At 42.6% G+C, this 13,733-nt stretch overlaps 1 protein-coding gene across 1 annotated transcript in view; it reads left to right on the plus strand.

Annotated features, from left to right (window-relative positions):
• CCDC178 (coiled-coil domain containing 178) overlaps window positions 1-13,733 on the plus strand; it is a 368,653-nt gene that overhangs the window by 73,318 nt on the left and 281,602 nt on the right. The window contains 1 exon segment of the mRNA XM_077809023.1: window positions 3,403-3,556. Within this exon segment, the coding sequence (XP_077665149.1) occupies window positions 3,403-3,556 (154 nt within the window).

A 13,733-nucleotide genomic window follows, 5' to 3' on the forward strand; every position in this document is an offset into this window, starting at 1 on the left:
TATTTCACCATTACGCCTTCTTCAAATTCCAGGTTTGGTTATATTACCCATTGTTTCGTGATTGGATTCGTATTCTGACAAGGAGCTAGATCCAGTAATGATTTCAGAAGTTTTCTCTCTTCCTAATGATCTTCCGAGGATCATTACCATGTCGTGATGGAGAGGCTTGTGTGTTCTGGTGGAACAGACATCTCTTATATGCATTTCCACCGATTCCAGTAATATCCAAGGTGATACTCAAGCTAAAGCAGAAAAGGCCAGTGTTGTTGTTCTAGTTCTAACATGGCCAACACAGATATGGTTTTCATACCTTTTTCAGGTGGTGGTCTGTCCACTCCATTCCTCATCTTCTTTCTCAAGATGCAGTCTAGAGTCATCACCCAAATCTACAAACTCTCTGGCTCAAAGTGTGGCTCCTCAATGGTTCCAAAGTTTTAAAAGGTACTGTTCTGAGGATTTGAAGGAAGTACTGTTACATAGCAGGAAAATAACTCATCAAACATCCATTCAAAAATGGAAGAGGTTCCAACTCTGGTGTGATGCAAGACAAATTACCTCTGCATCCTCCTCTTTACTTCCTAGAATTAAAGAAATCTGGGCTATCTCAAAGCTCAGTGAAGGTACACCTCACAACCATTCCACCAGAAGATAGAGGGTCATTCGGTGTTCGCTCATCCTACAACAAAAAGATTTCTTAAAGGCATGAGAAACCTCTACCCCAAATCAGAGATCCTATACCATCATTGGACCATAACCAGATCTTGAGCTGTCTTACAAAGTTTCCCATTGAACCAATGGCAACTTACTCACTCCTACACCTCTACATGAAAACCATGTTCCTAGTGGCCATTACGTGCTCAGAGAGTGGGAGAGATAGGGGCCCTAATGGCGTACCCTCTCCCCCTTTAAGATTTTCTTCAAAAATAATGTCACATTGTGATCACACCTCAAATTCCTTCCAAAAATACTTGCAGTCTTCCACATAAATCAACCTATTCACCTTCCAGCATTCTTTCCCAAATTGCACCAGGATAAAAGGGAGGCAACACTCTGCACACTTGACATCAGAAGAGTGTTAGCCTTTTACTTTGAAAGGACCAAACCTTTCAGAAAATCTCCAAGACTATTCCTCTCCATTGCAGACAGATCTAAGGGATCCCCAGTCTCTAAGCAAAGACTTTCTAGATGGATATTGCACTGCATTGCCAACTGCTTTTGCAACTGCTACAACCCTTCGGGAGCCTGAACGCATTCTACAGGCTCTCTGTCCACTTCCATGGCCTTCCTCTGGTCACAAAAATATGCAGCGCAGCAGCTTGGGCATCTGTTCAGACATTTGCAGAACATTATTCAATCACCCTTGCTTTCGCATCAGATGTGATATTTGGCTTGACAGTATTGTCATCCATACTGTACTCTGCTCCGAAGCCCCATCCTTCCAGCAGGGGCACTGCTATAGAGTCACTTAGAGGGAGCACAGCTACAGACTAGGGACCAAATGGCTAGGCAGCAGTTCTGCGGAAAAGGACCTAGGGGTGACAGTGGACGAGAAGCTGGATATGAGTCAGCAGTGTGCCCTTGTTGCCAAGAAGGCCAATGGCATTTTGGGATGTATAAGTAGGGGCATAGCGAGCAGATCGAGGGACGTGATCGTCCCCCTCTATTTGACATTGGTGAGGCCTCATCTGGAGTACTGTGTCCAGTTTTGGGCCCCACACTACAAGAAGGATGTGGATAAATTGAAAAGAGTCCAGCGAAGGGCAACAAAAATGATTAGGGGTCTGGAACACATGACTTATGAGGAGAGGCTGAGGGAACTGGGATTGTTTAGTCTGCGGAAGAGAAGAATGAGGGGGGATTTGATAGCTGCTTTCAACTACCTGAGAGGTGGTTCCAGAGAGGATGGTTCTAGACTATTCTCAGTGGTGGAAGAGGACAGGAAAAGGAGTAATGGTCTCAAGTTGCAGTGGGGGAGGTTTAGGTTGGATATTAGGAAAAACTTTTTCACTAGGAGGGTGGTGAAACACTGGAATGCGTTACCTAGGGAGGTGGTGGAATCTCCTTCCTTAGAAGTTTTTAAGGTCAGGCTTGACAAAGCCCTGGCTGGGATGATTTAATTGGGGATGGGTCCTGCTTTTGAGCAGGAGGTTGGACTAGATGACCTCCTGAGGTCCCTTCCAACCCTGATATTCTATGATTCTATGATAAGGACACTACTCAGAGAAGAAGAGGTTACTTATCTTGTGCAGTAACTGCAGTTCTTCGAGATGTGTTCCCCTATGGGTGCTCCGCTACCTATCCTCCTCCCCTCTACTTCGGAGCTTTTATATATGAGCTCTGTGATAGAGAAGAAACAGAGGGAAGTTTGCCTGTACAGTGCTATATAGAAACAGAATGCAGTGCGAGATAGGGAGAGCTCATGTGCGGGCCAAACATCTACCAAAAATCTCCAATCTGAGGTGCAGGGATGTAAAGACATGTAGAACGGAGTACTCATAGTGGCGCACATCTCGAAGAACTGCAGTTACTGCACAAGGCGAGTAGTGTTTTCATATGGTTATGCATAGTACCTTTGTGGGAGGCTCATCACGTGTGTCTTGTTTCTGAGTAGAAGGCAGATTGCAGACATACTGTCATAAATGTAAAGGGAAGGGTAAACCCCTTTAAAATCCCTCCTGGCCAGAGGAAAAATCCTCTCACCTGTAAAGGGTTAAGAAGCTAAAGGTAACCTCGCTGGCACCTGACCAAAATGACCAATGAGAAGACAAGATACTTTCAAAAGCTGGGAGGAGGGAGAGAAACAAAGGGTCTGTGTCTGTCTGTATGCTGCTTTTGCTGGGGATAGACCAGGAATGGAGTCTTAGAACTTTAGTAAGTAATCTAGCTAGGTATGTGTTTGATTATGGTTTCTTTAAATGGCTGAGAAAAGAACTGTGCTGAATAGAATGACTATTCCTGTCCGTGTGTCTTTTTTGTAACATAAGGTTTTGCCTAGAGGGATTCTCTATGTTTTGAATCTTTAAGTATAAATGAATAACTTTAAAGACATACTGGAATAAGAACAAAAAACAATCATACTGTGTCAGACTAATGGTCCCTCTAGCCCAGTACCTGGTCATCTGACAGTGCCCAGTGCCAGATGCTTCAGAGGGAATGAATAGAACAGGGCAGTTTCAAGTGAACCATCCTGGGTTTTCCAGCCCGAGCTTCTGGCAGATGATGATGTCAGGGTAGATATTTCAAAATCCATTCATATATAAGTATTTGAGTGACTTAGGCAACAGAGAGAACCAAAATAAATCTTTACTGATTCAAATCTGCTTTACATTCTCCTTTATGGAGACAGGTGATGTTGGAACACTTCCAAATGAATGAATGAGATTATTCTCGTGTTTCTATTAGGAATGATTTAAAACACTCAGAATTTCTTTGGACTGAATTGTGTATCAAGTTAAAAGAAACAGAGGAGAAGATTATTAAGGAAGAAAGACATCTTGAAGAGTTAGTAAAGCAAAAAGAAGAGATACAGGAAGATGCTAAATCTTGGAACAACAAAGTGAGTTTTGAATATTTATAAACAACCAAATAAATAAAACAAATATATTTTAAACTGAAAAGTACATGAAATTCTGAATATTTTGTGTGTTTGTACGTTAAGGTTTCCTGTAATAGCACAAGTAAAAGTATTTATTTTGAGTAAATTGAAAATATGTTTGATATAATGGAATTTGTTCATTATTGTGATACAGTAATGTAACTTTGTTTATGAGGAGTAATAATATAGCCTCTTACAGTACTTCATGGGACTGCTGCATATTCCCACCTGGTACTGCTGACCTTTTCAAACCTTCTGGAAAGAAATGCATGCTCAATGGAGCTGCATCAGTGCCGTGTTGAACCAGTGAACGCTGGAAGCTGAGAGGTATTGTGTTTTTTCTTCTGTACCTGGAGCGATTTCTGTTTTACCTTAAAATTCTCCTTATTTTTCTTGTTTTCTCCTTTTTCTACTTTATTTAGCATATTTTGGGAACTCTGCACTGTTGCACACTTTATTTTAATATTTGAATTGAAAGGCCTACCACTGGTTAGTTGTGGCCAATCCAGCTTCCAAGAATCTGGATAACACACAGATTTAAGTGATGTGTTGTGCTCTTCCGTGTTCCCTGAAGCAGACTCATGCAGCCACTGTTTATTGTCCCTGGGGGAAAGAGTCCATATGACTGCTCACTGTGCAGAGTCTTCAACCTTTGGGCCTAGAGTGATATGCAATGGAGGCACCAAACCTTTCTCAACATGGAGGCCTTATTAGTTTGGCCTTTGAAACTACGTTTGGATCCACTGTCTATAGCTGTGAAAGGCAGGTGGTCGTTTATTTCAAAGCCAGGCAAATCAGCAACAACCTGTGCATGGAAGAAATCTGTACAGGGTTGGGTTCACTGCCTGTAGTTCCTAAGTATGTGATTGGAACTGAGGTCACTTTATCATGAAAAATGCCAGTTCTGAGATGTGAGCTTAGTTGTGCTGACAGCTCATTGGTGCTAGGGCCAGCACTGACTTGTAAAAATCCTATTGGTGCTGTCCCTTTGTTCATAATGAGGACTTCCCAGGTGCTGAAGAAACCTAGTGCAAAGCTAATCCTTACTGATGTGTCAATGACAGACACTTTTTTGACATAGAAGAGCCTTGTTTGTTGGAACAAGCTGGTGCAGGAACTCCTTCAGTACAGTACCAGGATCTTTCCTGGCTCCAAAGAAGCAGCATGAAGATATTGATGTGGGCTTAACTCCAGCATTGTTTCCAAAATCTCAAGTGGGTCTTCACTTTGACAATACATTAGTACTGTTCTCAGCTGTCCTCATGCACAAGGATAAGAAAAAGGAAATGTAGAGGGATCTTCAGTGCCAGAGATCTTGCCAGGGTCCCAGAAGAGGAGACATCATTATGGGTCCAGGAAGCATATGGCTTAAGGTCCTCTGAAAGGCAATGTGAAGGAACAATAACTAAAAAATTGAGCCAATAGCATTAAAAAAAGTAATTGCTTTTTAAATTTTCTTTTATATCAGTGTTCTAAAGTTCAACAGTTAGTCATAAAAAACAACTACTTGAGAAGCTCAGAAAGAGGACAAATTAAGTAGCAGAAATGAAAAACCGCATAATACATGTCCAAAAGTTATAATGGACACATTATTCTTGTCCACCAATGTAAACATATTCAGTTATCAAACCTGACTTATATCTTACTGTCCAAGTAAATTTTAAAAGGTTGTAAAATTTGCCTGTATAAATCCCAGCTGTTTAATGATTTCATCATACAGATTAGAGAGAGAAAGAGAGAGGAGGAAGGAATTTATACCCAACTGATATACAGGGGAGAAAGAGTGGGTTACTACCTCCAGAAGCCATGATATCCACTTTCATAACCAGAACAGGCAATTTTTGGTTTAAAAATAGGTCGCTTTAAGCTACAGACATCTTCATCTGTGGAGCCACTTGAAGAGTTGTTTTTGGTTTCAGGCCCATCCCTTCAACAGAACTCAATGTGGCTGATTTGGTTAGGAGCCAAGTAAGTGGCAGAGCTATGGTTTTTGTCAGCAGATATTCAGATGATGAGTCCTGTAGATTTCAGGTCATGTCTGACATCAGACTTAACTTAAAACCATGATATTTATAGAAATTTATTTTTAGGTAGAACTGCACTTTAAGCATATTTGTTGGATTACAAAATAAAAATATCACTATAGGAGAGACTGAATTAAGAGCCTTACAAAAAATCTTCATCTACAGAAATATCAAAATAGTTCTATATACACAACTAGAAATTATGAAATTTTGGTCTTTTAAAACACTCAATAGAAGGCAAAGATGTAAAGCCAGACTATTTGAGGCAAACTAAACTAGATATACAACAGTTTTGGGATCTAATTTCCATGGTGCTGTGCTGTTCTTTTTACTGCAACAACAGAGTAATTTTAGTTCAGTTCCATTCATTTTAAATTACTGTTGTATCAGTTTGCATTTTTACATTCTCTCTCTTTTCATTGATTTATTTTTTAAATGTTTGTTTTCAACGGTGAGTCCCAGGTCTGATTCTTAGATGTCATTTTTGCTTCAGTTTATTACTGTATTTGGTTTTAGTTTTTTTAATTCAGCTTTCACTTCATATTCATTGGAATCTCTAGGTTTTCTCTTTGCTTTTATGGCCATTATATTTTGTCTTTAGTGTGTCTTCATTTCATAATATTTTTATTATTAAACATCAGACTTTAAAGTTCTCAGAGTCAGTGCCATTGTAATTATAAAATAAACTTGAAGAACAAAGTGTGACATGTAATCATAAGACTCCTATATTCAGTTTTATAAAGTGTTTTCTGTGTAGTGTTGTTGTAGTTGTTAAATTAGTAGTCAGTTCTCTTGATGGGTCAGATTCTTTCTCTGTAAAGATTTTGAAGTCGTGTAAGAAGGCTTTATTTTGGCCACGTTATAAATATTTGAAAAATGTTAGTTCTGTGCAGCTGCAGGCTTGGGCCATGCAGTGGAACTGAGAGCAGGGAACCTGTCCCTTCTGTGCTGTCAGTGTCCCCCTTGCTGGGCTAAGATAATATAGAGAAGGAAGTTGCCTTATTCAAATGCAGTGGGGACAACAGCCAGACCTGGAGCAGGGGAGTAGATTGGGATTGGAAGCTGGCAGAGATGGTGGAGAGGGGAACTGGGATTGGGAGTTGTGGGGAGAAATTGGGACTGGCTGGGCAAGAAGACTGGGACTGAACATCAGAGAAGAAAATAGGGAGGGCTGGGATTCTGTGGGTGTGGGGAGACTGAGATTGGATGAGGAGCCAGGAAGTGGGACTAGGACTGATTGGGCAAGGAGACTGGGACTGGGATCCAGTGGGCCAGTGAGAAGGAGGGAGTCATATGACAGTGAGATGGTGTGTGGGGGAAAACTAAGGGTATGTCTACACTATGAAATTAGGTTGATTTTTATAGAAGTGGATTTTTAGAAATTGATTTTATACAGGCGATTACGTATGTCCACACTAAGTGCATTATGTCGGAGGAGTGTGTCCTCACTACCGTGGCTAGCATCAACATATGGAGTGGTGCACTGTGGGTAGCTATCCCACAGTTCCTGCAGTCTCCACCGCTCACTAAAATTCTGGGTTAAGCTCCAATGCCTGATGGTGCAAAAACATTGTCGTGGGTGGTTTTGGGTACATGTCATCAGTTGCCCCTCCCTCCATGAAAGCAACAGCAGACAATTGTTTTGTGCCTTTTTTCCATGCAGATGCCATAACATGGCAAGCATGGAGCCCACTCAGCTCAGCTCACCGTCACTGCTGCTGTTGTGTCCTGGGTGCTGCCGTCAGCAGACGGTGCAGTACGACTGCTAACTGTCATCATCCACCGCTTCCGCTGCAATTCTGCGCTTCTGCTCTTGTAAATGAGCTCAGTCTCAATAGCAAATTTCTCCACGTTGTTGTCAACAGTGTGCCGTTGTTACCAAGAAGGCCAATGGCATTTTGGGATGTATAAGTAGGGGCATTGCCAGCAGATCAAGGGACGTGATCGTTCCCCTCTATTCAACATTGGTGAGGCCTCATCTGGAGTACTATGTCCAGTTTTGGGTCCCGCACTACAAGAAGGATGTGGAAAAATTGGAAAATGTCCAGCGGAGGGCAACAAAAATGATTAGGGGTCTGGAACACATGACTTATGAGGAAAGGCTGAGGGAACTGGGATTGTTTAGTCTACGGAAAAGAAGAATGAGGGGGGATTTGATAGCTGCTTTCAACTACCTGAAAGGGGGTTCCAAAGAGGATGGATCTAGACTGTTCTCAGTGGTAGCAGATGACAGAATGAGGAGTAATGGCCTCAAGTTGCAGTGGGGGAGGTTTAGGTTGGATATTAGGAAAAACTTTTTCACTAGGAGGGTGGTGAAACACTGGAATTCGTTACCTAGGGAGGTGGTGGAATCTCCTTCCTTAGAAGTTTTTAAGGTCAGGCTTGACAAAGCCCTGGCTGGGGTGATTTAGTTGGGGATTGGTCCTGCTTTTAGCAGGGGGTTGGACTAGATGACCTCCTGAGGTCCCTTCCAACCCTGATATTCTATGATTCTATAGGCTGAGCAAGTGCAGAATGGTGGTAGAATGCGCCTTTGGACATTTAAAGGCTCGCTGGTGCTGTTTGCTGACTAGGCCAGACCTCTGCGCAACCAACATTCCCATTGTTATTGCTGCTTGCTGTGTGCTCCATAATATCTATGAGAGTAAGGGGGAGACGTTTATGGCGGGGTGAGAGGTTGAGGCAAATCACCTGGTGTCCAATTTTGAGCAGCCAGACACCAGAGTGATTAGAAGAGCACAGCAAGGTGCACTGCGCATCAGAGAGGCTTTGAAAACCAGTTTCATGACTGGCCAGGCTTCAGTGTGACACTTATGTATATTACTCCTTGATGCAAACCCACCCCCTTGTTGATTTTAATTCCCTGTAAGCCAACCACCATGCATTCTTTATTAATTAAAAAAAAGGGAGATAATTGACAAGGTAGCCCGGGTTGGGTGGGGTGGGGTGGCGGAGGAGGGAAAGACAAGGCCACGTTGCTTATTGTAGGCACACTACAAATCAAACTGTTTGAATGACAGCCTTCTGTTGCTTGGGCCATCCTCTGGAGTGGAGTGGCTGGGTGCCCGGAGCCTCCCCCACCCCCATCCCCCGCGTTCTTGGGCGTCTGGGTGAGGAGGATATGGAACTTGGGGAGGAGGTCAGGTGGTTGTACAATGGATGCAGCGGGAGTCTGTGCTCTTGTTGGCTTTCCTGCAGCTGCACTAGATGCTTCATTATGTCCGTTTGCTCCCCCATTAGCCTTAGCATCGCTTCCTGCCTCTGCTCTTTGCGCTCCTGCCTTTGCTCTTCGTGCTCACTTAATGCTTTCCTAGCCTCTAACACTGAATGCCTCCATGCATTCAGCTGCACCCTATCAGTGCGGGACGACTGCATGAGCTCGGAAAACATGTCATCACGAGTGGGTTTTTTTTGCCTTCTAAACTGCGATAACCTCAGGGCCGGAGATGATAGGGGGAGCCTAGAAACATTTGCACCTGGGGGGAGATAAAAAGGGAGAGTAAAATTAAAGATGATACATTTCTGAGAACAAAAGGGAGACTCTTTCACAATGAATCAAGCAATTCACAGCAGACAGCACATGTGCTTTAAGTACAAGGTCGCATTTTGCCTTTTATATTGAGCGCTTGCTGGTATGGTGACACATCACACATGGCTGGGCAACAGAATTCAGTTTCCATGCAGCCATTGTAAGGCAAAGGATACGCAGGGTAGGCTTCTTACGCATAACATGTGGGAATTGTTTCAAACTGCAGCACCATCCTTTCCCATAGCAAGCATTTCTTCTTTTTGATCGGAGTTCTGCCTGCACAGATGCTTTTCCCCATACAGCAGTCAGATCCAGTGTCTCCCTTTCGGTCCATGCTGGAGCTTGTTTGCGATTCTGGGGGGACTGCATGGTCACCTGTGCTGCTGAGTTCGCCACGCTGACCAAACAGGAAATGAAATTCAAAAGTTCCTGGGGCTTTTCCTGTGTACCTGGCTAGTGCATCAGAGTTCAAAGTGCTGTTCAGAGCAGTCACAATGGAGCATGCTGGGATAGCTCCCGGAGGCCAAAACTGTCGATTTGCATCGGCACTACCCCAAATTTGACCCAGCCAGGCAGATTTTAGCGCTACTCTCCTCGCCGGGGGGGAGTACGGAAGTCAATTTTAAGAGCCCTTTAAGTCAACAGAACGGGGTTGATTACGTGGACGCATTCATTTTAAAATGGACCTAATGCAGCTAAATTTGACCTAACCCCATAGTATAGACCAAGCCTAAGACTGTCTGGGCAAAGAGGCTGTCAGAGGGAACCTGGGGAGGGAGAAAATTGGAATGGGTGGGCAGGGAGACTGGAAACTGGGGATGGAAGACTAGGACGGGGAGTGAGGGGAGAAAAGGACTGTGACAGGGAGTCTGGAAGGTGATACTAGAACTTGCTCTGTAAGTAGATTGGGACTGGGATGAGAAGCCTGAGGGGTGGAGACTGATTGAGTAGCCTAGGAGAAATATGGTTGGGATGGGTTAGAGTGGGATGGGTTAGCCAGGATAGGTTAGAGTCAAGACTAGGACAGGGAGGGGTTGGAGTGGATGAAGCAGAGGTGGAGGAGGATCAAGCTTAGGGGAATAGTCAGAAGTGTCTGTGCTTACTAGAGGACGCTCCTTTAAAGATCCTGGACTGGAACCCAATATCTCTGAGTCTCATCATTCCTCTGCTGTGAGCAAATATCTGTACAACCCACTGGCAAAGAGTTCCATTCCCTTTTAGTGCTGGTGTACATAGAAGATGACCATGTACTACTGCTGTAAATTACACCATTAGCTCAAATGGCAAAGGTTGGTGGAATAGGTCTAAAGTTTCCAGCCCTGCTGATGACTTATTTGATGATACCACATGATAGAATTTGTTGTTTTGGTTTTTTAAATCCTAGTGAATTATATGCCCACAAACTATGTTAAAGAAATGTTGTAAAGTGTGCAAGTGATCACTGAGTCAAGTACTCAGAACTTAGGAAATGCCAGACTTAAGGTTGCTTATGCTACCTTAATTTGGCTTCCCTTCTGGATATGCATTATGATGCAGTCTTTAATTACATAATCACATACTGTTTTCCACAGGACTCCTACCTCAATCAGTGCACAGGATGAACCTGCTCTGTGGATGGAGCATGGTAATGTAGTGAAGGAGGATGTTGAATATAGGACTCCTGCCTCATTTGTTGCAGAAGTTGGAAGGTGTGTAGTGAATAAGGAGGCAGGGGACTGCAGGAAGAGAAGGGATGATCTCATGGTTAAGGCAGTTGAATGCTGCCCTAGAGAACTGGATTCTATCCCTATATCTGCCACAGAGTTCCTATATGATGCTAGGCAAGTCACTTAAGCTAAACTTTTCACAGGAGGTCACCTATTGTGTATTCCTCCCTTTCTGGGTGCCCATGCTGAGACCCAACAGTCTGATTTGCAGAAGTGCTGAGCACTTATAGGTGTAAGTGAAGTGAGTGGGAGCTGTGCTTTGAACATACAAAGTGCTATATAATAATTCTAAGTACTCTGAAAAGTCAGGTCCTAGCTTTCTCAAATTTGGCAACCAAAGATACTTTTGAACTTAATAATAATTATTATTTTTTATTTGTGTAATCATAGCATCTAGGAGCCCTCAATCATGGACCAGGACTCCAATGTGCTGGGCACTGTAGAAACACAGAACGAGCAGACAGTCTCTGTGCCTCAATTCCCCACCTGCAAAATGGGAATAATAATACTCGCTCATTTCACAAGGGTATTGTGAATATAGATTTCATGAATGTTTGGGAAACATTCCAATTACTAATGTGAAGGGCGCCATAGAAAAGCTTATGAGGAAGTTAATAATTATGTCTTTAGAGTAGAATTTGAATTGTGTGCAGTAGATAGGGTAAAGTGCCACACAATGAGGATAAAATAAAATATTGAATAGCTGCTCATTAAGTGATCACAGTGCACTCTCTGCACTGAATGAGACAAGGAAAAATAGTATGTGATCATGTAATTTAACATTTTATCCTGATGCATATGCAGAAGGTGGCTGAATTAAGATAGCACAGTCAGTATTTGCTAATTTTTGAGTACATGATATTGTAACCTTAATAATGTTCTTCTAATATAGTTTTTGTGTGTTTAATATATATTTACTGTTCTTTTCAAGCAGGTTTAGGTTGAAGAATACAGAATCAGAGAAAAAAATAGACTTTGTACAGCTGTAGATATTCAGGGTAAAATTTTCAAAAGCACTGAAGTCCCATTTTTCAAAAGTAATATAGGCTCATAATTGTCTAACTCTCATTGACTTCCAATGAGAATTGGACTCTTAGGTGCTTATGGGTGTGTCTTCACAGCACAGTTAACTTGAATTAATACACTCAAATTAATTGCACATGAGGTAGCATAGCTTGATTGAGGACTGCTTTACACTGAAAAAGTTACATCAGCATTCATCCACACCCCTGAGAGGCATAGTTAAGCCAAGCTAACCCCTGGTGTAGACGTCACTAGGTCGACAGAAGAAGATATGCTGTTCTTTGTTCTCATGAAAATGTGTCCAAATCTGTCCAATTTATAAATTCATTATTGTGGCTCATTGTTAAAAGTGCTCTTTCAAAGCCTCCCTAAGCTGTATAACTCTGTGCTGAGCTCTTCTAGTAGCTCTTGTGTTTGGCTGTTCAAACTTAGCAGACAGCTGCTCCACCTCCACCTTTCATCCTGGTGTCAACTTTCCCCCTTTGATTCAGAGATATTATGCAGGACACAGCGGGCAGTTCTAACAATTGTGATGTTTTCTTCATTTAAAGCACATTCAGCTGTCATTCTTCACCTGCTGAACTGGTAGTTTAATCTTTCCTTGGTGTTGTGGAGGCGGCCAGTGTATGGCTTCATAAGCCAGGATCACTGTTCGCATTTCAACATTGCCCATTGTAATCTGCCAGTTGGAAAAGAAAGCCCCTGTTTGTAGCTTTCTGAACAGTTGTGTATTCTTAGAGATGTGAACATCATGCACCTTCCCTGACCAGCAAACTTTGAAGTTGGTAAATTGTCCCCGGTGGTCCACTATGCTTGCATAACCATAGAAAAGTAGCTCTTTCTGTTGATGTACTTTGTGGCAAGGTGCTAAAATAGAGATATGTGTGCTGTCTTATCGCCCCACCTCAGTTCAGGAACCTCTGTGCAGGTTCATGCATCAGTCAGAGATGGTAGACAGTAAGGAGGGCCGTGCGGGTTCTTGGAATTTTTAAAAAGGTGCAAAAATTACGGGACAGAGATGATGTTAATTGCGAGCTGACCCCTGGTCCCAGTCACCACTGCATGACTGGTTTCTGCCCTACTATGCATTGTCAAAGCTTCCCAAAAGACAGTGCATTCGATGGTGGCAGGTTGCACACTGGCATACATACCTGTGGTGCGCCACACTGTGTATTGACACAAGCATTCCTGGTGAGCACTGCTGACCCAAGGAGCCAACTATACATACGCACAAGTGGTATATCAAGTGTGGCGGCTTTATGCAAACACAACTTGTGTCGACCAAAGTTTGTAGTGTAGACATAGACATAGCCTGAGAATGACCACACTTTTTAAAAAAACATTGGAGTTACACAGAGTGATTTGATTAGCAGCACAGACTGAACATCCAGACTAGAATATCATTCAAGGGCTCCAAATCAGATTTCAAAAATTCTGTTCTTTGGTCCCAGTCTTTCTCTAAGTTCTTCTATATATTTAAATGGAAGTTTGCAGCATGTACTATCTATTCATCAGCATTTCCTTCAGCTGCTTCATGTAAAATCTGTTTTATTCCATTCTATATCACTGAAATATTTAAGTACTAAAGTCACCATGGAAAACTAAATTCTGTAGTAAGAATAAAAGGAGTACTTGTGGCACCTTAGAGACTAACCAATTTATTTGAGCATGATCTTTCGTGAGCTACAGCTCACTTCATCAGATGCATACCATGGAAAAAGTTTTTAAAAAGTCTGCTGCAGTTTCCACGGTATGCATCTGATGAAGTGAGCTGTAGCTCACGAAAGCTCATGCTCAAGTAAATTGGTTAGTCTCTAAGGTGCCACAAGTACTCCTTTTCTTTTTGCAAATACAGA

Source organism: Eretmochelys imbricata, chromosome 2 (assembly GCF_965152235.1).
Source record: "Eretmochelys imbricata isolate rEreImb1 chromosome 2, rEreImb1.hap1, whole genome shotgun sequence".
NCBI classification, from domain to species: domain Eukaryota; kingdom Metazoa; phylum Chordata; order Testudines; family Cheloniidae; genus Eretmochelys; species Eretmochelys imbricata.